This window comes from Panicum virgatum, chromosome 7K, assembly GCF_016808335.1.
Source record: "Panicum virgatum strain AP13 chromosome 7K, P.virgatum_v5, whole genome shotgun sequence".
Classification (NCBI taxonomy): Eukaryota; Viridiplantae; Streptophyta; class Magnoliopsida; order Poales; family Poaceae; genus Panicum; species Panicum virgatum.
Window position 1 is genome coordinate 25,877,930 of NC_053142.1, and position 25,527 is coordinate 25,903,456.

The window sequence follows — 25,527 nt, forward strand, 5'->3', positions numbered from 1 at the left end:
AGTTATATATAATTTGTTTACTACTCTGTTTGAGTATGTCAATAAGTAGTTCCAGTTTATCTTAAAAACCTGCCTACGCATTCAACTCCAAGATCATGGGTAGGGTGCTGGGATCAGACAGTAATCAATCTCGCAGATCGGAGTATAATGCTATCGAGGTGTCAGCGCGTGGTTGCATGCACTCTCTCTTACTCTTAAAAAAAGCTTAACGGTGACCACACCACTTACGTCTCTTATCTTTCCTTTTTTTCCCGATGCAGACGCTTACACACATGTACACACTCATCCATATAAATACGCACATGCAAAAACCTACCTCTATAAGCACTTCTGAGAGATTGAGTCCGCAGATTCTCGAGAATGATGAAGTTACCTACCACACTAAAAAAATAGCGACGATTAAATCCTAAAATAAAATATTAAAAAAATGTGAGCACTCGTGTCGAATCGAGATCTTGAACCCAAGTGGCAGATTCCATGGCAAAAAAAACCTTACCAGCTGAGCTATTTCGTATACCTCAATCTTTCAACTTTAGTGCGGTCGAGTGTCCGCAAGTGCATGACACCGAAAGGTTTTCCTCCCTTTTTCCTATTTGCGAAACACATGACACCACGAAAGTTGGGTTACCACGCACTAACCATCTTGCTCACTCCATGACTCCATGTATGGCTTTAGAGGCTCACTCACACCCACACCATCTTTCTCGTTGCCGGCCTTTGTCTTTCACTCTCAACATCGTCAACCTTTGAACACTACGGGACACAGGGCCGGCAAAGCCCGGTTTGCACACGGCAAAGCCTTTGTCGTGTGTAGTAGAAGGCAAAGACCACACGGCAACCAAGCATCGGCAAAGGGTCTCTTTGTCATGGGCTTTTTGTCGGGCACACGGCAAAAATTTCGCCGTGTGTGACAACAACACTCGGCAAATATTTTTCAGAAAAGAAAAAAAACAGTGGCAGCAGCTGCCGCCACCATGCCGGCCACCACCACCACGCCGCCGGCCGCCGTCACCACCACCATCACGCCGCCGGCTGCCGTCACCCGTGATCGGGCCGTCGTCCGGGGGCGCGGCCAGCCAGGAGAGGAGGGGAGGGGGCGGCGCCCGCAAGCCCCCGCCGGCCGTGGCCGAGCCGTCGCCCAGGGCCGTGCCGCCGCAGGCCACCGCCGCCCGGGGTTGCGCCGCCGACCGTGGCCGGGCCGTCGTCCGGGGCCGCGCTGCCGCCGGTCGCTGCCGCCCGTGGCCGGGCCGCCGCCGCCCGAGGCCGCCCGCGCGCGCATGCCGGGGGCGCGCCGGCCGCCGCTGCAGGGAAGGAGAGAGGCGCACACGGGAGAGGGAAGAAGAAGGCCGCTGGTGGGGATGGAGCTGTGGGAAGGTGTTTTAGCCAATAGGAAGCCTTCGTTTCAAAGACCTGGATTGCTGACGTGGCGAGTTGTGTTTCTTTGATGATCTTATACTGTATTTTTGGATAGATAAATGAGCTCAAATAAAAAAGTACTCAACTAGAAAGTTTTAGATGTCAACGAGCTTTACAACTTTGGTATAGAACTTAATTACATCCGAAGCCATTTGAAATTTTTAAAATTTTCAAATTTGAAATCAGATTGCTAATAATGTACTTTTGAAGTACTAAACAATCTCAAATAAAAAAGTTTTCAATTACAAAGATTTATATTTTGTTGAGTTGTACAACTTTGATATATAACTTATTTACATCCGAGGTCATTTGAATATTTTATAATTTATGATTTCAAATTAGATAACTTATAATAATATTTTAAAATACTAAATAATCTCAAATACAGAAGTTGACAACTACAAAGTTTTATATTTTCATCGAGCTGTACGACTTTGGTATAAACATTTTTTACATATGAGATCCTATAAAAAAGTTTGTATTCAAATAATACATTCACTAACTCTCTCATATCTAATCACACATATACTTCTTATGAGATGTTTCAATTTTATAAACATCATCATGATAAAGTGTGCGAAATCTTCTCAACTTTTTATCATAGCATCCACATGTGATACCATCACATCAAGACAAATCTCTTGATTTTCAGACTTCATTTACTTTTTTTAGAATTTTTAAATAATTCGGACACATGTTCGTGGTTGTGTTTCATGGACAATATGTTCGAAATTTCTTTTCATTTGATGGGTATAGTCTCAAACTGGGTTAAATAGCATGAATTTCATTTTTCCACTCATTTTACTCTAGACTTTGAATCACTTTCGGTTCAAATTTGACTTAATTCAAAAAATTACTTGAAATGAAATTATTTAGTTAAATATAGCAAACAAATACAAAAATATACCAAATTTAAATATGAAGTAACACAAGTTATATGTAGGGAGTAAAGTTTTGAGGTAGAAGGAGAAAAAAAATTATTCTTTTGCCGTGTGCCAAAAAAAAGGCACACGGCAAAGTATGGATTTGCCGTGTGCCAAAAAAAGCACACGGCAAAGTTGCTCTTTGCTGTGTGACCGATAGAAAGCACACGGCAAACAATGAAACACACGGCAAACATCGAGTTTCCGGTAGTGGAACTTTTCTGTACGTATTGCGGTCTATCCAGCCGGGACCTACCTAGCTTGCCTTGGAGCATGGCAACGGGCTCAACGTGTACAAACGGCCAAAAATAATGCAGAGCCCAACATTCCAGCAGGCTTGCCATGGCTGTGCCCGACTGCCAGTAAGCTAGCTAGCTGTGGTATTTTTTAAACTGCAAAAGTTGACTATATCCATGACGACCCTGCCTCATTTTTTTTGCAAGGAAATGATCATGCCTCATCTGATATTCTAAGATACCGAATAATATAATGAAGCGTACACATCGTGCAGGAAACTTAGATAAATCTAGTAGAGATAGTAATTGAAATATAACAGTGAAGAAATTAAGATACATGAGGGGATATAATTTGGTGAACTCAAATTCGAAAAAAGGAGCGGGATTTATTGATGTATGTCACCGTGACTGGCACGTGTGCCTACAAGATCTGGAGCCCCACATACTAGTGACTCAATGGTAAAGTAGTTGCAACTTTGAACCTAGTGCAAACTTGAAGAAGACACCCTCGAAACTGAATAACGAATTGTTGCTCGGTGTCTTGCAACTTCTCCAAACCTTAGCTTCTGGACCCTCCTCCGAACATTGACACACCGTGCTAATACTTATTATTTTATTTTAGATTACACAGTACAACTCAGAGATTTAAAAAAAAAACTGATTGAGTCACCTCTTCCTCAAGTCACACCTCTTCCTGCTCCCTCGGTTATCCAGCTCAAATCTTCATCAGGTAAAACCGTACCGTAAAATGCAGCGAGCTCCCGGCTATATATATGCTGTGCACACACATACACAGCTGGCCGACAGGAGCGAAGAATCACGCTCGAGAGTCGAGAGAAGCACACACACCTTGAGCTCAGCTCGTTATCTACACCTAGCTAGCTCTTGCATTGCGGCAGCATCACAATAGGTCCTTCAAGCTAGCCAGCTAGCTCATGGAGGCCGCAAGGGGGTCACTTCCTCCTCCTGCTCTGAAGCTGCTGCTTGCTCTAGTGTTGCTGCTGCTCCTCGCAGCCGGATCGCTGCCTCAACGAGCTTCAGCTGGTGAGTCTGTGAGAGCTTCTACTAGTAGATTTTGCTTCACTGAGATTAATTTGGGGTCTGATGGATCGGTTTCGCCGTCGTCGCATGTATGGAGACGGAGGAGTGCGATACGACTACAGAGCTTACACTGAGGTACCAGTCCTGCGTGCGTTTTTCTTCTTCAGTGAGATATGGATCACGTATGGGAGTGCTCTCGTTAACTTGTTCTTTTTTTTTTCTGCTTCCTTTTTGTTTCAGTGCAAACCTCACCCTGAGCCTGCTCTGTACAATGGCGGCGTCCTCCGTTGGGCGAGCAAGATAACGGATTTCAGAACGGAGGACGAAGGGAACTACTCCCCAGCATTCGTGCTCTACAACATGTCGGCAGCCATGGCGTACAGCTTCTCCTGTAAGTCTCTTCACACCCTGTACCATTACTGCTGCACAGTGGCGGAGCCAAGTGTAGGCAAAAGTGGGCTATTGCCCCCCCTTGCCATGCAAAATTTCCACTAGATGAATAGTAAATTTGACACTATTTATTATTTTAGCACCTAAATTACCAAAAGTTGCCCCCCCTAATTCTTTGTTCCGGCTCCGCCACTGCTGCTGCAGTTGCGCAGTTGATTCTAAAGAGAGGGATAACTTGTAAAATTAAGCCGCAAATTAAGATGAATTTCCAATTCGCCAATAATCCATAAAAATTGGAAACATATTAATGGTGAAAGCTAAGGTTCCTCAAAAACAAAATATGTATGAGTAGTGAAAGCAGGCACCGGAGCAGTTCCAGGCTCTAAACAAAGGGCCGGGCCGGGGGTGCTTGCAAAGTCGATCTACAGTTCTACACCCAACACCAGCAGGGTGAAAAGAAAAGTTTTTACCCTTGATTGATTCCTTGTTCTACCTCCTCCCCTAAACAACAGTACTACATTTCGCAAAAAAAAAACAGTACATGTACCTCCAAGCGCTAGTGCGTCGACCTGCTTCTTATCTAGGCAAGAAATAGGAGACGTCCTAATCAGGGGAGGAAAAGCATAGCATCGGCCAGAACCAGCAAAGCGACGCACCTCACCCGGCCAGCGCCTGCCGTCCCGTCACGGGTAGGCGCGCTAGCACCCAAGCAGCAAGCACCAAGGGCCGCAAGAGAGAGGATGGATGGAGGGAGAGCGAGGTGGTGGATGTACCCGGGCGACACGGCACCACGGCGGCACGCATGTTCACGCCGGCCGGCGGTTTCTGCCGCCGGGCCATCGGCCATGCGTGCTTGTTGATTCGCACGCGGACAAGGCCGCAGGGGCGACACGGCCAAGGCGCAAGCGGCCTGGGCGCGTGAGGGAGATCCACCAGCCGCCGGCACACAAGGCTGGGAGCGCGCGGCGACAGGAGGGCTGGGGCCGGGCACCGGGCATGGCATGCATGGATTGGGTCCGTACGTGTGGGGTCAAGAGTCAGTGTAACCACGGTTTTATAGCCGTCCCGGCTAGAGGTCTGTAAACTTGACGATGTTCGCAGTGGTGGATTCAGAATAATTATTAAGAGAGGCTTTCTTCTATCTCTAGATAACTTCGGCATCTCCTTGCAGTGCATCTACCGCCGCGGATCCATGGACCCTTCAGACCCACTGCTGGATCGGCCCATGGATGTTTGTGAACGGGCGCAGTTAGATTGTGCCTACTAGTTAAGGATTGTAGTACGCCATACGAGTGGTTAAGGTTTGAGGTTATGTTAGGCTAATCTCCTTCCTAAGAGATCGGAGGGGAATTTCGACCTGTAGAGTATTTAATCCCTCCCAACCTCCTCTAATACTTCTTAATCCCCTTCCACCCACACAAGTCTTATGTGAGGGAAAATCCTCCATAAATGTTATGTGGGACCAGCCGCAGAATCCAGTATAGGACATGTGGGCAAGGATGCTCATAGTTAATTAAGTAGGGATGAAAACGAATTGGATATGGACGAATATATACAAATATGAATACAAATAATTATTTTTACTCAGATTCGGATTCATATACTATTTTCATCCCTATTTTATTCCAACCCATTTCCGCATAGAGAATTGAGTGAGTGAGTTGTTCACTGTTATCTCCAGGTTGGGTGAAAATTGATGGACCAGCAAGTGCGCATGTGAAGGCAAAGATACTGACCCTAGAGAACGCAGCGTCGCAATGCATCGGCACAGCTCTCGTGCGAAACGACTGCTGGTCTTTCCTCAAAGGTGGTTTTGTTCTCAACTCCTCGTCCCAAACCTCGGTCCTCTATTTCCAGGTGAGTTGTGATGTGGAATTTGTGTCTACCATTACACCGGCGCATGTTCATGGGGGAAAAAAAAAGAAAGAAATCAATTCAGCATGTCCTCATGCGTACTACGTGTTTCCGTTCTCTGCTGCAGACTGCAAGCCCAAACGCTTCCACGATCTCGATCAGAAGCGCCTCCTTGCAACCCTTCTCACCTGAGCAGTGGAATCAGCACAGGGAGGACCGTATTCAGCTGGTACATTGCTACCAAAATAATGTTCAGCTTGTCTTATCAGGAACCGCGGAGCTACCTGACGGCTGAGTGGCTGACGCGGTAACATTTGCCTTCCATGCCAGATCCGGAAGCGTTTCGTCAACGTCCATGTCTCCGACGAAAACGGCAGCCGTGTGGTTGGGGCGAAGGTCGCCGTGCGCCAGATCACCAGGGATTTCCCCTTCGGCTCCGCCATCAGCAGGAGCATCATCGGGAACAGGCCGTACCAGGAGTGGTTCGCCAAGCGGTTCAACGCGGCGGTGTTCGAGAACGAGCTCAAGTGGTACGCGACGGAGCCGGCGCCGGGGAAGGAGGACTACGCGGCGGCGGACGAGCTGCTGCAGTTCGTGCAGTCCAGCGACGTGGTGGCGCGCGGGCACAACATCTTCTGGGAGGACCCCCGGTACACGCCGGCGTGGGTGAAGAACCTGACCGGCTCGCAGCTCCGCGCCGCGGTGGCCGGCCGGATCGGCAGCCTGCTGTCACGGTACAAGGGCGACTTCGTGCACTGGGACGTCAGCAACGAGCTGCTGCACTTCGACTTCTACGAGAACCGGCTGGGCGGCAACGCCACCGCTGAGTTCTTCGACACGGCCCGGCGCGCCGACCCGCTGGCCACGCTCTTCCTCAACGACTTCAACGTCGTCGAGGCCTGCGACGACCTCAGCTCCAGCGCCGACTCCTACGCCGCGCGGCTCCGGCAGCTCGCCGACGGCGGCGTCACCTTCGAGGGCATCGGGCTGGAGGGTCACTTCGGCAAGCCGAACATCCCCTACGTGCGCGCAGTGCTGGACAAGCTGGGCACGCTGCGCCTCCCCATCTGGCTCACCGAGGTCGACATCAGCAGCACCTTCGACCAGAGGACCCAGGCCGCCTACCTGGAGGAGGTGCTCCGGGAAGGATTCGCGCACCCAGCGGTGGACGGCATGATGCTGTGGACGGCCATGGGCGCCAACGCCAGCTGCTACCAGATGTGCCTGACGGACGCCAACTTCACCAACCTCCCCGCCGGAGACGTCGTCGACAGGCTCCTCGAGGAGTGGCAGACCAGAGAGGTGCTGGGCGCCACCAACGACCGCGGCTCCTTCAACTTCAGCGCCTTCCTGGGCGAGTACAAACTCAGCGTCAACTACCAGAACCTCACCGCCGAGGGCACATTCTCGCTGGCTCGCAGCGACGACACCAAGCACATCAACGTCCGTCTTCTGTCAGGACCAGCCTGATTATAGTGACATTGCGACATGGGAAGGAGGCGAAAACGCAGCTCCGCGCTGCCGTGGCCATTGTTATTACTGTCTTACGATGAACTTGGTGATTCTTGAAATGAACGTTGCGTGCTATTATTGTGATTATTGTGTTTTTCTCGTTCAAACCCACCCCCCCCCCCCCCCCCCCCCCCCCCCCCTCTTGTTCTCATACAGAAAGCCCAGTCAGCTCTAGCCACCGCCAGCCAACGTACCTGGGATCATCCAGCAGGCTCTGCAGGATCGGAAAGCAGAGGTTGATAATCAGAACTTCTCTTTCTACGAGAACCAGAGAGTAGATTAGTGAGATTGGTTCTGGCCGACTTAAGCGCTGCTGACTCCACGTTTCTGGAAGGTTGGATAGATCCATTGCTCTGCTCGATCTGCTGGAGTATGTTGATGGCACTAGGCCGGTACAGGTTTCTGAAGTATCTGAAAGCCATCACCGGGCCCATCCCTACCGCAACAGTCAGCTGGGCGGAGAAGATGTTGGCACCACATAGCGGGAATAATTAGGTCAGATAGTTATGATCATGACAGTTATATAGTGAAACCGACTAAAAAAGAAGTTCCATGGTGAAACAATAGTAGACTTACTGCCATGGTGATCCAGTATGATGGTTGACCGCACAGGCGAAACATGATTGTGTACATGTGAAGGCTCGGGATGGCGCTGAGTATTAGGTTGATCATGTAGAAAGCCACAAAGTTTCCCCAGATGAGAATGATTTGTGGGTAAGTGAATGAGCTGAAGACGCGTAAGATGATGTCAGTGACTTCAACAAATCACTCTGATGTATCTGTTGTGACCTGATAAGAACTTACTTTGTGTCCATCGTCACAACAAAAGCCTGCAACCAAATGCATCCGGATAGTGCAACCATTGAGAGTTCCTGCATCTCACTTTTCTCATCCGCGTATGCATATACCGTGATAAAGAAAACGACGAGCGCCTGAAATTGGAAAATATTAGTCTTTCATGAAAGAAAATAAAGTTCAATGCATCTAGAGGTCTATGCAATTTACATGCATTTATCCCATACAGCAAGACTGATAGATTAAAGCACAATTTGCACTACATGCAATGATGGAGCACCTGCATATGCTGTATTTGTAATTCGGTTGGCAATAAAATGCACAAAACAACCGCTTAAAATACTACTCATCAGTGATATAATGTGGTGTGAGGTGATGGCAGACAAAAAATAATGAATCTTACATGATACAGTGAGCGACCAAACCATCCGCAAAATGTAGTTCGATTTAGAAGCCTGGTAAATGATGGAACTAGTAGTATCAGTAAAACTTGTGCACAAAGATATCAATAGCACTAAAAGGCAAAAATTATTTACCTCCCAGCTTGAGAATGCTGTAAGATCTGGGGGTACTGTAGAATTGTTGTTTCAGAGATATCCTTGTCAAAGATTATAGTCATCACAGGTAGACTTGTATAGAAAACATTATAAGCCATCAGGCTAATGGAGTTGAATAAGCTAGTTCCTGAGAGCCCTGAAAAAAAGGCAAACCTGACAGAGGACCAGGTGAGCAGAGCAGCCACAAAGTCCATGACAAATTGCAAATCAGTAGCAGAAGCTAATAACTAAAAATGCAGCAAATGGCACAAGCATCAAAGGGAACAGGGACTCACAGAATCTGTATAAAGCATATAAGAAGTGACTTGTAGAAGGAGTACTGTGAAATAAATGCTGTTCGATTGTATGAATAGCGACCATGAATAAGTATCAACCTCTTAAGAAACTTGAACTCTGCAAAAGAAGTATTCTAAATGTGACTTTTTACAAATAAAAATATATATTGAATTTGGAGGTAAAGTGCAAAAGGGTAATAAGATGGCATTTTACACAACAAAATGGGACCCTTTTTTGGATGGATAAGCAAAGATTGAAATTGTTATCACATCACGAAAGGATAGAAACAATGTCTGCACAAGTTTTTATTATATGCTATTTCTGTTCCAGATAGAAAAAAACCATTAAATCAAATTTCCAGATTTCTGGAAGTAAACAGAATCCATCTGTACCAACTAGAAGTATAAGAATTACAATATATGTTCAGTCACGACTAAGAAACAGACCTTTCAGGTAAACCTTAAGCAGGATTAAGGCAGCAGAGCAGCTAAACACAATAATTACTATAATGGATTTGGCAAAATTAGAAAGATGCTTACTCCCAATGCTATAATCAGCAGCTCTTGCGGCTTGCAGTCCTTCCCTACCACTAATCCCTACTCCAATGTTAGCCTCTTGGATCATTCTAACATCATTACCACCATCACCAATTGCTAGAGTTAAGTACCCAACGGACTTTAGAATAGCAACAAGCTGCAGAAATGCAAACAACGTAATTTTAACCAATTGACATCTATATAGGAGGTCATGTTTCAAGGTAGATCAAATGAAACAGAAGTGTCCATACAAATGTCCATTACAAAACTATCTGCATTCTTATTTTGTTGAGTTTTACTTCTAAACAGAAGATATTGAGCTGCAAACTACTGAACCAAGCAGTATAGTGCTATCACAGATATTATTTTCTCTGACAATAGGCCATCCAATATCTTGTCATGAAAGCATGATCTAGACTGATTGACAACCACACACTTGGTAAAGGATTCATGTACACATCAAATGGTAAATAAAAAATGATCATAAACAACAAAATGTAAACCTGTGCTTTCTGCAAAGGTGTCATTCGGCAGCATATTGCTGTTCTTGATAGCATTGCCAACCTAGTGAAAGATTCCTTGGAATGCTTTAGAATTATTTCGAGTGCCCGACCATCCAAAACAAATGCAAGATCCTGCATGAACAGATTTGAGAGGAAGCACTCCAACACAGGTTTAACAAACATTGAACCCATCATCTAGAATGAAACATAGTATCAGTTTGTTCATTTCCTCAAGAGGGACGTTCCAAAAATACGATGCAAATATGATTCCAACAGTTCAAGTTGAATACATGGTAAGGAAAAAGATCCTCTAGAGCTTACAAATATGAAAGGAGAATATGTTCTATGCAAGATATTATTTCAGCATCTGACTAACTGGTATTAAAAGCTTAAAACTGAATATCATTCTTACAGAACATGGGGAAAAAAGCTAATAAATACTTGTCCAAGTAATAACAGTAATTGGAATGCAAGACACACACCTTTGTTTCGCATGTATTCTTCGTAATTAGTAATGCCCTGTCTAGGCTTCTTAATATGTCCTCTTCAGTTTTCCCACTGATAGGCAACAACTGGCTATTGGGCTCTGTAGGAGTGAGACGTTAAGTGATAATCTTGCTAACAGGTCGATAGGTATGAAATAAAAATTTATGAAATGTTCAACATGGAGAAGTAGTAAAACCATGTGGCAAACAGAAACAGTTCATGCAGAGAACATAACATTGTGACTATAAAGAATGCTAGATGCATTAGTGCTTATATCACAAATAGATCGAGTGTGATTCCACACCAAAAAAAAAGATGAAAAAATACCCGGTTGTTACATAAGTTATGACCTCCTTCAGAACTACCATGTAATGGCATCCAGGAAATATTACTCTCCATCTATGTAATCATAATTTGACTTTTAGTAATATTTTTTTTGATATATCACCAATTTAACAGAGAGCTTCCAAAAAAATCTTATATTTGTACCTTAGGGCCCAGCATTTGCGCACAACAGCATAAGTAACAAAGAAATGCTAGTCATAATTCATCATGTGCTAGGACAATAACTCAGATTGTTGGTTGCACATGGCCACTGGCTTAATTTAATGGATATCAAAAGTCTCATGATAGTACAGTACCAGAGGTTATGAGGTTACAAAGAAGTCCAATCTGAATTGCTGTATTTTGCTTATCACCAGTTAGCATCCACACATTAATTCCAGCATTCCTTAACAACTTAATGGTTTCAGGCACACCATCCTGCCAGCCAGAAGAATAAGGGAGGCAAGGCAGCAAGTGTAAAATTGTTATAGTTTTATCTACTGGTATTTAGTGTCAGTGACAGAAATTATCAATCAAGGTATACCTGAAGACGATCTTCTATGGCAGTAACACCAAGAATATAAAGGTCTCGCTCTAAGCCGTGACATACTTTGGCAATTTTAGACTGTACATAATTTAGTATAGTAACATTAGCCAAGAATAGAGTGAGAAGAGTTAGTGAGACAAATGAGAGAACTTAATAAAGTTAATAGAAACTTGTTAAACCAGAATAATTACAATGTACCTCCCTATTGTCCAATGAACAGCTAGCCTCTTGAAAGTTTTTGGACCACTCCTTGTATTCATCTTCTTCCAGGTCACGCCATCCCAAACATAATGTTCGCAATCCCAACTGAGAATACATTTCTACTGCCTCAAGATATCTCTGTATTTGTTGTCCTGTGATACATACATACATACAAGACATGAATTAGTGTAGATGATTGTTTCCTGAAATAACACTGAAGCTGCACAAAATGACAAAGGTGTTAGCGTGATGTATAGGCTCATGGGCCCGGAGGGATCGGCTGTTGCCTCCCTCCCTGGTTTTGGTTAGTTGGTTATGTTTGTCAAGGATCTCCTAGATTAGCTCCCTTCCATTCTTAAGAGTTATCCTTGCCTATATGTACTTGAGCCTTGGCTCCTTCATAATCAATCTACTAATCCTCCCAGCCATACTCTGTTTCATGGTATCACGAGACCGGGACTCTTCCCTCTCGCCCTTCCGCTGCCACCGCGCGCCCTTGCGCTAGCAGTATGGTCTGGACTCCCACCGCCTCCGTCGTCGACCCCGCCGAGGAGGTGCGCCGCGACGCCGACGCCGAGCAGAAGCGCCTCGCGGATTCCCGCGCCGCTGCTCGCGAGGCTGCCCTCGCCGAGGCTCAGGCCACCAAGGAGGAGGCCGCCGCTGCCTCCAACAACCGCGCCGCCGCCGCCGAGCGCGTCCGTGCTGCTCTAGCACGGGCGGCCAAAGCCCGGGCCGAAAAACAGCTAGTCATTGATTTTTTTTTTGTCGCAATCCCTTAAATATTCTAGTTCATCATATTCTAAAATGGAGTGATAACACTGGTGTTAAGAGCAATAGAAACCCCCTATGTTTAAAATAGGTGTAACCAATTCCCAAAAAGGTGTCTAGAGCATGTGATGTCATGAGTCATCTAAAACAACAACATACTTTTTTTTAATATACCAAGCAAGTCGTGTAGGCTACATATGAAACCCAAAGAGTGTTCATTGAGGCCAAATAAATTTTCTGACTATGTTGTGTGACATTTATCTGTTTCATGGAAACGAATCAAACCTACTTAAACGATTCCAGGCTCTTTTATGTAGGAAAAGATAGGTTTGGTACAAGTGTCTATAACAGTTGCTAGCCCATGATGAATAGATTCAGCAGCAGACATCTAAGAATGTTATAATATGCAAACTTATCTGATAATGCATACAAAATCCAAGCATCTTGGCTAAATTCAACATTGGATGAATGATGACATAATGCACTTTTCATGGTTGTACCATTACCTGGATAAGCACGAGGGAGAATAGCTTCATCGGCACCTTTAGATAAAAGATGAATCTTCCCAGTCTGCCCGTCCTTTACCACTACAGACATTCTTTTGCGATCAGAAGTGAATTCCAAAATGTCCAACAACTCATACAGAAACTTAGACCCATTGAAACAAATCTCTGTAGAAACAATAGAGAAATCAATCAAGCAGCTTGGTGAAAGTATAATCTTGTCACAATCCAAGAAACATTTACTGACCGGCAGTACTGCTGTCTTTACTGATAAGCATCATATTCAGGTTTGATGCAGCAGTGACTAATGCTTCCTCATCTTGCGATTGTGCTTTGTATGACACAGTACCATCATTGCTGAAAGTATGAAAGCTTTTTAAGGAACAACATAATATCACAAATATGCAGAGTAGAGCACTGAAAAAAAATTGTGCCTTGCCTTTTGACAGGAACCACTGTATTGCAAAGAGCCATCACCATCAGAAATTTGATGACATCAGGATCATTACTTGAGACTGCATTTAGAAGTCTCGCATCTAGGTAGAGATAATTGTCAGTGACCAAAAAATAGGTATACTTCAGTAACTTTGGAGGAGGCACATTTAGAGCACAAGTTATTTAGAATAACAGTAATAAAAAAATGTTCACTAGAAATCCATGAATGTGAACAATTACTCATGGCACAGTTCCAAGAACATCATGATTTGTGAAGTGCACTAGAAGTTTAGCAACACCACTAGAAAAACAGATATCATGAAGATTAAAGTTGCAGCCTAAAGTTCCAAGCTCACCAATCTTCTGTACATCATAATGAACACCTTAAATATTTGTTTAGATAAAGCTTTGCATATTATGATTTTCACCTGCCATGTTCCATCCCTCCCAAAAAATAGGATTACATGAAAACTGTTAGGTTAACTACAGACTAAAGATACTGATATTCAAATCGCAATGATGTGTGCATTTTCGTCCTCTGAGAATTTTTCCAGCATCCAAGATACCACATTTCTACAAAAAAATAGCATCTTTCATACTAAGCCCTACTAAAATAGAGAGAAGAGAAGGATAAACTCTTATTAGGTCCAAAGGAACAAAATGAGTAAGAGGATAACCTTTTAAAGCATCTCCATTGTCACTTCCATACATTGTGTTACTTATGCAGCATTGTTTGAAAATCATTCTATTCTCTGTCAGTGTCCCAGTTTTGTCAGTCAAAATATATTCAACCTGCCCAAGGTCCTCGCTGATAGCTGTGCTGAAGGATACACTTGTGTAAGCTTTAAGAAATAAAGAATGTAGTTACGATAAACATTGAAGTTTACATGAAACATACTTAGCTGAATGAGCAGGTGTATTTGTTTCCCAGTCAAACATTTGCTCATCCCAGTCAATAAATTTTGCATACACACCTTTAGACAAATCAAGAGTAACCTATAACCAAAAATAGAAGTACATTAAAATCATAGAGATCGCGAAAGTAAAGAAAAATTTTAATAATGCTATCTAGAGTTCTTGAAGTGCCTAAACAATTTCTTTACACTCTGCTTCTTCTCATGGCACCCAAATTTTATTAGATGGATCTGTAAGGCATTAAGATGTTACCAGCACACATCATCACTTAAGGCATTGCGACAGGAGAGCAAAAATGCTGGTAACTAGTCAAAGTTTGTTCATCTTGGTCAAAGCTCTTTAGCAGCATCTAAGTAATATGATGTCTTGAAATTTTTCTAGTTTGTACAGTTAATGCATTTGGCCATTACATACCACTTAAGTTCTCAATGAACAAAACATGAAGCAAACATTGACACACGGAGAATGTGTATGACTTCTTGAAAAGAAAGTAGTTGGTTGCGTGCAAAATTGATGGTACACATTTAAAGAGGTTTGGTTCCAAAAACAAATTAATGTGTTACCACTGAATTTAGTGGCAGACTTGCAGTTTTATTAGGGGAAATAAAATATGTGCAATTACTCCAAAAAAATCTAGATCAGTGTGCAACACTGTCATGCAGCATAAACCCTTTGCTTGTCTGTCAAGGCTTTGAGGGAAGGGTTTGGATGTTGGCCTCTAAACAAAGGTAGTGATGCCCACAAGTTGACTGGCCTGAACTTTTTGGCAGGTCCCAAAGAAGGCAGTCTAGCTTAATAGCACCAATAATATGTTTCTAGCCCAGTAGCTAGGAGTTCAACAAGGCACTAAACCCAGGTTAGGGCAGCTGCCTATTTCAGGTGGGATGTTAGGCTTAGAGCATCTCCAACAGATTACTCATCTCTCTCCCTAATACCAAAAATTTGATGTTTTGGTGATGGAGGTGCACCAACAGATTACCAATCCAATCCCCATTACCTATAAGGTTTTGGTAATCACCAAAACACACCTCCCTCTCACCTAAATGAAGGGGATTTTCCCTCTACCCTATTCTTGGTGATTGAATTTTGGTAGTAAGCTGCAGCAACCATTACCTAAAACACAAAAGTAGTTATTGGTAATGGAGAGAGTATGTTTTGGGTACGAGGTATGAGTAATCTGTTGGAGATGCTCTTAGGTCATCAAGTCTATTGGTTCAATCATGTAAGGCAGTATCAGTCGATGTAAATAAAACTGCACAAGGAGTATCACTGCCGCAAAACTCATGTTAATATCCTACAGAAATCAGGATTGATAACTATTACAGTATAATAAAATATAAACCTTCAAGATGTACTTTGGAACAAGTAACACAGGAAGAGGAAACAAGAAGTCAATATAACAGCATACCTTTATGGAAATTGGAATCATTATGGAGCACAACAGCTCGAAGCGCAGTGGAATAACCAGGAAATCATACCATGGTCCCTTCACATGATACATAAGATACCATTGCTGCATAAAGGAAGTGAATTATCAGATCATAGAATAAAAATAGCATAAGTACTTATCAGTTCCTTATAGATATAATCATCTGTGTCACAAGATATAATAGTAAGTGCCCATGAGAAGGCACAACACAGGTGCAACATGCATGAAAATTAAAATGAATTTGTTGCGCCAGATACTGCTTATAAAAAAGAATTGACACCTTGAGACCCTGAGTGTCCTTCCAAATATTCCCAAAATAACCCAGCACAAGTACAACAACAATTTGTAACAGGAATATCGCAATAGTGAGCTTGTCTATCATCACATCAGCTGCAGTGAGCTTCGGCTCTGCAGTTCCCCTGGTCATTCCTGATTTAGTTTCATTGCCTGCAATGGATGATTGGAGGGTTAAACATGTTGCTACAATGTCTTCAGGTAAACAACTTGCGCAATAAATGCCTCAGGCAGAATATATATGGTATCATGAAATCATTAAATTTTGTGTTTACCTGTGTAAACTGCAACTCCACAAGCCCATTCAGTGTACCGTAAGTAGCATGATTGAAGAAGTGTGTTGTTGATGGTCAAAGGACATTTTTCATTGTCAATGGTAGGGAGGAACAAGCGCATGTTAGCATCAAATCTTCGTATGTCATTATCTGGATTGGGGCACTCAATTACACCCTGTTTTATTTAAAGAGAGGTAATCAGAAAAACATACAACAAATGTTACAGGAGAAGTGCAGAAAGGCTCACCTTAACTTTTTCCAGCTGCTTTACTGACAAGTTAGCAGAAATTGAAGGAACTATTCTTGTTTTCAAGTCAGTTTCACCATCCAAAGCAGAAGTCTGAAGTAAACATAGGAGGGCACAGTTAGGCATTAACTACAATATGATAAAATACCTAGATCACCAAGCAATGGGATCAGAATATGTACGTATGCAAAATCTGTAGTGCACCATAATATCTGAGGCTAGGACAATCTAGAAGGTAAATCCATCACTACCATCAGGTTCAGTTTGTTTAACATAAATTCATTACTTATTCTAGGCAATGGCTACAGCCATCCCAGTAATTCGTCTGAACTCCTATAACAATATGTACGAAAAACATACACAATGCTGTTAGTGGGCAATTTCATTTACCTCAACATAACAAATGCCTTGAGGATCAGAAGTTCCAATGAGAACAAGATCACATGGTATCTCATCATTCTCATGGAGCCACACTATATCTCCAACATGTATCTCCTGTGCCTTGATCTACAAAACAAAAGCACATTAAAATATTTCAATAACAAAAATGTAATCCCATATGCATCATTAGAGGATAGAGATTTAATTTCTATATTTTTTGGATGGGAAAGTTGGTTCTACAGCATTGAAAGATGACCATTTCCGAAAAATACCACCAAATCTGCAACATTCCATAAAATAGCATTCTATCAAATATGTCATTAACACCATCCACCCGTTTGTTCGAGCCGTATGTGTGCCTGATGGCTTCTTCTACCTCGAGAATGGCCATGGCAGCTTCCAGGCCGCACTCACCGTGTGTCCCATTGCTAGCAAGATCCTGTACGACACTCGCTCTTCTCGTTCCTGCAATCAGTTAGCATGGCTCTTCCGATGTGGCGTGACATCGTGGCAAGCATGCTTTGCGGACCCAGCAACGTGTTTGATCTTTGCATCAGCAAGCTGCCATTGCAGTGGCTGCCACCGACCTCCACCATCACGGATGCCACCACCGAGCTCGAGGGTCTGGGACGGCGACAGGAATCGGGCGTGGCCGGCAGGGTGTGCATGGCCAATGTGCTGCTCTTCCTCTACGCCACTGCAACCTAGCGTCCACGACTGCCGCGCTCGAAGCCACACTCTCCAACCTGCTCGCAGCCGCCACCCGGCTGCCGCATCGAGCCCGACGGGAGTTTGCACATGTACCTTTCCCTGGACCGCCACATATGTCGTGATGCATCCGGCTGAATATTCATCTGCCTCTTGATTCCATCATTTTGGTCAATGTGTTGTGATCTCGGCAGTGTGCTAGAGGCGATGGACTCGTTCCTTGGCGGCGCGCACTACCTCGCATGCGGCGTGCCGGGAGCGCTGGCGGCGCATCGACTGCAGCGAGCTATGCCACCTCAGCTCCATCGAGCTCTTGTCCTCGACCGCCTCTCACTCCGTCACCGAGCTAGCCGTCGCCTACCCTCGCCGTCGTCGCCAGGGAAAGTGCGCTCTACGCCCTGCCACTCCTTCGCGCAGCAATGGCGTCGCACACCGCCGTGGCCGTCATCCCGTCCTTGTTCCTCAGCCGCTGCCTTGTCAGCGGGATCTCGTCGTCCGGTCTTTGCTCCTGCAGCGTGTCTGCAGCGGTGGCCATCATGGCATTCTCGTCCGATGACCTCTTGGGATTCATCGGCTCCCCAGACGCGGCCACGCTCCATGCCTTCCATTCCAGCCTCCGCCGGCGCAACCTCCTAGGCATGCTCAACCTGCTCTACGACGTCGACCCCTTATTGTCGTCTTCCTCCTCCACCTCCTCCTCGTCGTCCTCTTCATCCGACGACGACAATGAGAGGACCTGCGTGGCATCGCCGTGCTCGAGGAGATGCAAGCGCGGTCTGTTGTCGGGGGCGCACGCCACGAGGAGGCGGCAGAGGAATTCCTCGAGCACGGATGGACAGCGTTAACAATAAATGTGACATAATGATAGTTTAAGGTAACAGTTCATTCTTTAGGGGCTATTTTACGAAATAGCTTTCTATGGTATTTCTCTGATGCGGCGATCTTTCGATGCGAAGTAACCAATTTTCCCTTTTTGGATAACCAAGAAAATTACATGAACGGTACAACTCCCGGCTTGATCTACATTCATCAATGCCCTGATCCTTCCATGTGCCAGTACACTAAGACTACTTGGTTTTCAGAATATACCACAATATACTAATTCCAACATAGAGAAGAAAGCAAAGTATTACTTGACTATCCATTAATGAAAATTACTTTGTCTTTTAGTCTACATTACTAAGACAACCCTTAGATAAGTAAAACATGTATCCGATACCAAAACATGTTATCTCTCCCCATTAAGAAACTTCCATGTATTTTTTATGACAATTTAAAGCAAGATTTTGACTGAATAGTGCCACGTTAGTTCTATGATATGGAAAGTTGGGTGAACCAGCAGCTGAAAGACTGGATATGGAAAGACAGCCTAGAAAACATATGAAAGTAAGGATTTCTAGATGTTCTCTTTCTCTAAGACAAAACAAGATTGAATGCCTCTAGGAAAAATGAATTTGTGGTGTAGACTGGTGACCTGGACACGATAAGATACTAGAAACTTAAATATTGATGGAGAAAGGAAAAACCTGCTTACGAATGCCATCTTTTACCAACCATACTTTCCTTTCATTTGCTTTCTTGTCTGAAAGATACCTATTGTAATCATCCCAAGCTTCTTTTGAAGCAGAAACAATGAAGATGATGATAAGTGGACCCCATGTAGTTGCAGGACTAACTGGAGTAATACGGGACCACAACTGAAGGCAGGCTATTAGCAGAAAATATTGATTCATGAAACGCCTGAAATACTTAAAGAGAAGTAGACATGATTTAAAATCCTGATGGAGCTGAAATTCATCAGATAAACAGAAACAATGAGTTCCTGCAGGTTCTGTAACAAAATGATCTAGATGTCTTTTTTTTTCTCATGTTCAGTGGGTCAGCTTGAAGTCCTAGCACCAGTTATTACAAAGAACTCGGTTATTTTTTTTGGTTAGTAAGGATCTTCATCTAGTGCGCTTATATTAATTTAGTCCTCCATGTAAGATGACATTGGAAATGTTCATATGCAGAGAAAAGAAACACAAGCAAGGCTGGCGCATTGCATTATATAACAGAATCAAATTAAGCAACATGGCAAAAAATTTCAGCTTACATCAAATGGTAGAAACAGTGTTTTATGTTGGGCCCATCCAGATAACAGAAACCTCAGGTATTTAATCAAAGGAAGTACACTAAACAACTGATAAACAGCAAATACCTAAGCTCCTGAAGCAATGGAATGGTTAAGATGGAGATGGAACCATTTTACTGCAAAGAAGCAAAGAATAGATACAAACCTGAATTGCTCCCATAAGTTTTTCGGGAGAAAGTTCCACAGAGTATATTTGGTATTGGATATCCTATTGTCACAGTAGGAATGCCGGCGCGAATCATCATTAATATATACAAATCGTTTCATTGTTATCCAATATGTCACTTCCGTGCAAATAGCACGCTTTGATCACTCCAATGGAGAAAAGGCTTCAACGATGTGAAGATCAATGGACAACATTCTGACAACAGAAAAGCAAGTATCAAATTAAGAGATGAAATAAACATAAGAGAAAATTGCTACTCCATAATAGCTCTTGGTGGCTTCCCTGTATGCTTCCAGGACGGCGTGAGACAGGAGGGCAAAACAAGTGGCTACGTGCCACTCCACTCCAATGACAAAACGAGGCAACACGCAACTGATAAGGAAACAAATACAAAACATCCACAGACGTCGCATTGTGCACGGCTGAGATATTTTTTTCCCCCAAACAAAAGAGCGCACTAAGCAATCAGGGAGCCAAGGAAACAAAAGCCTACCAGGCTGCTACTGATGGACCAATGCCCCCGGAAACTGGAGGTGGCAGAAAGGAATCTCAACAATCGCATGCCCCCACACTCCCCCAGCCATCAATAACGGGGATTCGGCTCCAATCGGCAAGGGAGGGACGCGAAGCATGGTGGGTGGAGTTGACCCCAAACCATAAGTGGAAACGAAGCGCCGCGCCATGGGGGGTCCAACCAGAGCCATGGACGGATGGTTCAATTAAGTACTACTCCATCATCCAGCGCCAGCAACCAAATCGGCCACAGATTGAAGTAGGGAGGGGAGGGCCAAAAAGAAAAAAAAAACTCGGAATCGATGGCAGGCTTCTTACCCGCGGAGGATTCCGGGGGGAAGCAGTCGCTATAAACTCGGGCTCTCAGCTCCGTCGCGGCGAGAAGAAGGCGGCGGCTGAGGGCTGGCCGGCGATGGCGTGCTCGAGCGGGAGGAGCTCGGGAGGCGCGGATCGGGCGCGGGCGCCGGCGATGAGGAGGCGGTGGTGTGAGTCGTGTGTGCGCGAGATGCTCGAGGAGAGAGAGAGAGTCAGAGAGAGCCGTTGAAACCAAGGTGGGCCGGGCCGGGCCGGGCCGGGTCCAATCTTGCAATTCTGTGACACGTGCACCGCCCGGGATCCGAAACTTTATTATTTTTCCCCATGGTCGTCAAGCCTCACTTGAATTTGAAAAGATTGGAGCGTGTCAGTCGGCCCGTTGAAAAGATTCAGCCTAGTACGCGGAAGCAGCGCAGCCCGCCAGCCCGGGCATAATAGCCACGTTAGCAGTGTCATGTGCACAAAGTCAACCGTCCCACCGCTGATCCTGGGCGCTGGTGGGGTCACCGTGTGACCCAGCAGATTTTTCACACTAAGTCTCTCATATTTCACATTTTATGTTTTGAACCTAAGCTGGTTTAACAAACCGGCTCACATGTATAATCCAATCTAATTTGTTTGGGAACAATTTTTTCAGAATAATTTTTTAATTGTTCTAGCAATAAAAAAATTTGTTCCAGAACAAAACATTTTTTACTAGATCTATAAAATAAGATCCTTGAATCATATGTTTTGAAAGATTTTTAGTTTTCTAGAAACTTATATTATGTGTAGTAACTATTTCTATATTATGTGTAGCAAAGTATGTGTAAATATACCAACAAATTATTTACATAAATTGTTTTTGTTATTTCAAATGAAGTATCTGTATAGATTGTCATATTATCTCTATATAAGTTGTTGCATCGTCAATGCACAAGTTGGTACATAGTATTTGACATAAGTTGATATATGTTTGTCTTACGTAAATTTGCTACTAGACAAGCAAGCAAACAACATAAGATTCTATAACAAAAGTTAACACATTCTCTCTATATAAGTTACTACATCATCTCTATAGAAATTGTTTTTTTTAATTGGTATATATGTTTGATCCATGAATTGCCACATACTATAACTTGCTACTATAGGTATAACATAAGTTGATACTTACATAAAACAGCTTCGAAACATATGCACTATGGCTCTAGTTTTGTAGATGTCACCATAGGGATCACAATGGCGCAATCGGATTTGAAAAATGGATGATTAATGAGAGAGTAATGATTAACTAAAGAAAATGGAATCATTTTTCTTGATGATGTCAGCTGCTGCATCATCTGGGGAAGCGACGTCGTCTCCACATATCACACAGCGCACTCACGAGTCATGTTGCATCCACGGGCCATGTAGTGGTTGTGTCCCTGTGCAATGGGCTACGACTATTAAGGATTATGTGCTTAAACGTAACAGACTAACTGCCTGGAGAAATTACATGACCTAAACAAGAGTCTGACACAGCAACTTCATTTTATCCCCGAATAAATTTCGGTATCTTCGCATTACGCTACATAATGTATGCATTATCTTTTTTTCAAATCGAGCTTCGGCAACAACTCTCTTATTCTTTCGGCACATCTACGATGGCTTCACTAGTTCCCAGGCTCAGAGGCTGGACACCAATAACTACTCAACGTGGCTCTTACAGCTCGCCTAGCTCGTAAGCTGGACGCTGCAAAACTACTTGGATGCTGACTCATGTGAAAACTGAAGGCGAAAAAGACAACTCTAGGTTACTGCGTGGTTATATAACTAACGGCAGCCTCAGGGTTCTTTGGGATAAGATCTGTTTTTAGCGGTAATTCAAGGATTTTTGAGGATGTTATTTGTTTAACCATTCTTTCAGGAATTTCATCCCGAAAAAAGAGGTTTTCGAATTTTAGAATCAATTAATCCTGTTATACCATCAAAATAAATTCTTAAATTGCTTCTACACCATATGCCATGATATCTTGGGTCCTTTATTCCAAAACTTGGGATTTGGATTCAAGGCTCGGGGGCTGCGGGACACATGTCATCGATGGCTCATTTTTCTAATTTTTGGAAGATAAAAACTGAAAGATTTAAAACTAATTTGACCCTTAGCCTGATTCTTCGATTCAACCTAAGACTCGGGGGCTACTCTATATGGAGTGCGAGTTTTATTGCAACCCATATAAAAGAAGGCTACTCGGGACATGAGCATCTCATAGCCACGAAACAGTCAAGGAAGTACTCGGAAGACACCTTCAAGATGAAGTTCGGAAGAACTCAAAGATGCCTTCAGAAGTACTCAGAGCCTTGTAAGGATCGATGGACCAAGAGGGGGGGTGAATTGGGCCTTTTTCAATTTCTAAAACAAAGTAAAGCAACCTTAACCTATGCAATGCTAGTAAGGCACCAATTAACCAACCGGATAACTAAGCTACCTACACAAGCTAAGAGAGAGAAAACAAAGTAAAGCCTAGCAAGGTAGAGCTAAGTTATGATCTCTAAGTGAAGCACATGAGTAAATTACATGAAAGAAAATACTTGAATAAAGAGAGTGGACAAGAGACGACCGGATTTTTTCCCGTGGTATCGATGTGTTGGCACACACCCCTAATCCACGTTGTGACACTCACAAAGAGTATTGTCACCTCCCAAGTCACCGAGACGAGGGCGCTCACTGAGAGTCTCCGTTCACTATCCCGGCGTGGTGGAGATCAAGCCACGTACAATCTTCTTCTCCGGGCTCCCACAATCCTTGGCAAGCTCCGCGAGAAACACCTCGATCACCAAGATCGCCTAGGTGATGCCAATCACCAAGAGTAACAAGCTAAGGCCTTCACTTGAGCAAAAACCGATCACCAAGAACGGATGCACACAAGCTTCTCTCTACTCAAGTCCTTAATCTTGCTTCTTGATTGATTGAATGAACAAATATGTGAAGGATGGAGCTCAAGGTGGCTCTTGACTATAGTATGAGTGTTTGGATGTTGCCTGGTGTCAAGAGTGTGCGAAATGACCCATTGGAGGGGTATATATAGGCAGCTCACACGAATAGAGCCATTGGAGAAAAGCTGCCAGAAAACTGCGTAGCGCCGGTTAATCCGACGTCCCTCCAATAGTCATCGTCGGTTTAACCGATGAATGTAAACTGCCCCTTCTGGAAACTAGCCGTTACAACTTGGGCAGATTAACCGACGTATCATCGGTTTAACCGGTGAGTGTAGTTGTCCACTGATCAACTGAAAAACCAAGTCTCTGGACAACTGCACCGACGTTAACTCAAACCTATCATCGGTTTAACCGGTGAGTACAACTTCTGAAATCCTTGGAAAAACCATCTCACTGGTCAATTGCACCGACGTCCCATTTCAAACATCGTCGGTTTAACCGGTGTATAGAACTTGAAATACCCTGGAAAAACCAACTCTGGACTAATGCACCGACGTTAAATTCAAACACGTCGGTTTAACCGGTGTATTGACTTGTCCAGACTCTGCTGACTGCGTTTAACCGACGTATAGAAAATTGGCAGCGTCGGTTAAACCGGTGTTAAAGACTTTTTCTGATTTTGCCTTTTCTGATTTGAGTCTTGAATGAAATCCAAATATTCTTGAGATATAAGTTGAGAACCACTTATTTGAACTTCTAAAAACCTGAGTGACCAAAGTGTGCATCCATTTTCAAATGACCATGTCCATGCTCAAGTTACTTAGCCTTAACCCCTCTTAATAGTGCGATCACTACAAAACTATAAAACCTATACTGACCTAAGTGTCATGCTCAACCTTATGACACTTAGGACTAGAAAGATCCTTAGTCTTGACATATATAAGAGTTAAATACCGAGATCGCCTTTTTGAATAACGAAATTGAGGGGCCTCTTTTGACATATGACCAAATGAGCGATAATGATCTATTAATCTGCACAAACTCATTAGTCACAATAATGGTTGTCATTAATCACCGAAACATACCTTGAGGGCCTAGATGCTTACAATCTCCCCCTTTTTGGTGATTGATGACAACACAAACATAAATAACGAGAGAGCGAGAAAGATAAAACAAGAATAAACACAAGCAAACTCGAAAAAGGACCAAAGAGCTCAACGGCTCAAACGAAATCCATAGATATGTCTCAAACCACAGCATACTCAAGCGGCAAAAGTACATATCCATGAATTAACACCAAATGTGATACAAAGCATCAAAGTCCTGATAACTACGAGCTCTCTCTAACTCTACCCTCCCACTAACTCCAACTCCCCCTGACTCTCTCCCCCTTTGGCGTCAAAGCACCAAAAAGGCGAGCTACTGATCCGGCTGTCGCGGCATGGCGAGGAAACGGTCCGGGTCATCGTTGTCGTCGTCGTCAGACGGTGTACCCTCAGTGACAGACGGGAGCTGCTGGTCAGAACTGCCTGCTGGATCTGAAGTGACTGGGGGTGTAGCTGTGGTAGAGGCTCTCGTGCTAGCACTGCCTGGAAGAGGGTCCGTAGATATGGTAACCGGCTCAGCAGAAGAAGTGTCAACATCTGACGTAGTGAGTGCTGAAGCTGTCGGCTGTGTCGACTGCTGAAGTAAGGACCCCTCTCCACCTCCCCCTGAGAGTAGTGTCTGTGGAATGACGGGGAGAGCGACTGTCGAAGGTGAGTCCTGGAAGAGTGTAGTCGCTGGCAGTGGCGAGAACAGTGGACGACCGGCAGACCCAAGTAGTGCAGACATCGAGAATGTGGTCTCCGGTGTCGCTGTAGTAGCTGGAGCTGCAGTAGGAGCTGGAACTGGAGTAGCTGCAAGCTGAGGTGCCCCAACGCCCTGAAGGCCTAGCTGTCCTGGCTGCT

The 25,527-nt window shown here is 44.1% G+C and overlaps 2 protein-coding genes across 11 annotated transcripts; one reads left to right on the forward strand and one right to left on the reverse strand.

Annotated features, from left to right (window-relative positions):
- The first annotated feature begins 3,133 nt into the window (after positions 1-3,133).
- LOC120640645 (endo-1,4-beta-xylanase 5-like) lies at positions 3,134-7,459 on the forward strand. The gene is made up of 6 exons (XM_039916554.1): positions 3,134-3,619; positions 3,714-3,751; positions 3,857-4,007; positions 5,688-5,863; positions 5,988-6,089; positions 6,191-7,459. Exons 1-6 carry the CDS (start codon positions 3,511-3,513, stop codon positions 7,328-7,330), a joined length of 1,716 nt encoding a protein of 571 aa, XP_039772488.1. The 5' UTR covers positions 3,134-3,510; the 3' UTR covers positions 7,331-7,459.
- LOC120640644 (phospholipid-transporting ATPase 2-like) lies at positions 7,426-20,881 on the reverse strand. Of its 10 annotated transcripts, none has more exons than XM_039916546.1 (26): positions 20,684-20,870; positions 19,832-20,047; positions 19,648-19,699; positions 19,079-19,300; positions 16,854-16,964; positions 16,464-16,556; positions 16,217-16,391; positions 15,928-16,094; positions 15,627-15,731; positions 14,202-14,299; positions 13,981-14,123; positions 13,308-13,404; positions 13,116-13,225; positions 12,872-13,036; positions 11,595-11,749; positions 11,394-11,474; positions 11,167-11,287; positions 10,522-10,625; positions 10,040-10,171; positions 9,540-9,693; positions 9,000-9,117; positions 8,704-8,877; positions 8,571-8,622; positions 8,177-8,304; positions 7,949-8,099; positions 7,426-7,824 (listed from the first exon to the last, which is right to left on the reverse strand). In XM_039916546.1, exons 2-26 carry the CDS (start codon positions 19,951-19,953, stop codon positions 7,573-7,575), a joined length of 3,282 nt encoding a protein of 1,093 aa, XP_039772480.1. In that variant the 5' UTR covers positions 19,954-20,047; positions 20,684-20,870; the 3' UTR covers positions 7,426-7,572. The 10 variants fall into 10 exon arrangements, with proteins under 10 accessions (XP_039772480.1, XP_039772477.1, XP_039772478.1 ...); XM_039916543.1 differs by having other exon boundaries at positions 16,854-16,970; positions 20,684-20,869; XM_039916544.1 differs by lacking the exon at positions 20,684-20,870 and adding an exon at positions 20,346-20,364 and having other exon boundaries at positions 16,854-16,970.
- Between the last annotated feature and the right edge of the window lie 4,646 nt (positions 20,882-25,527).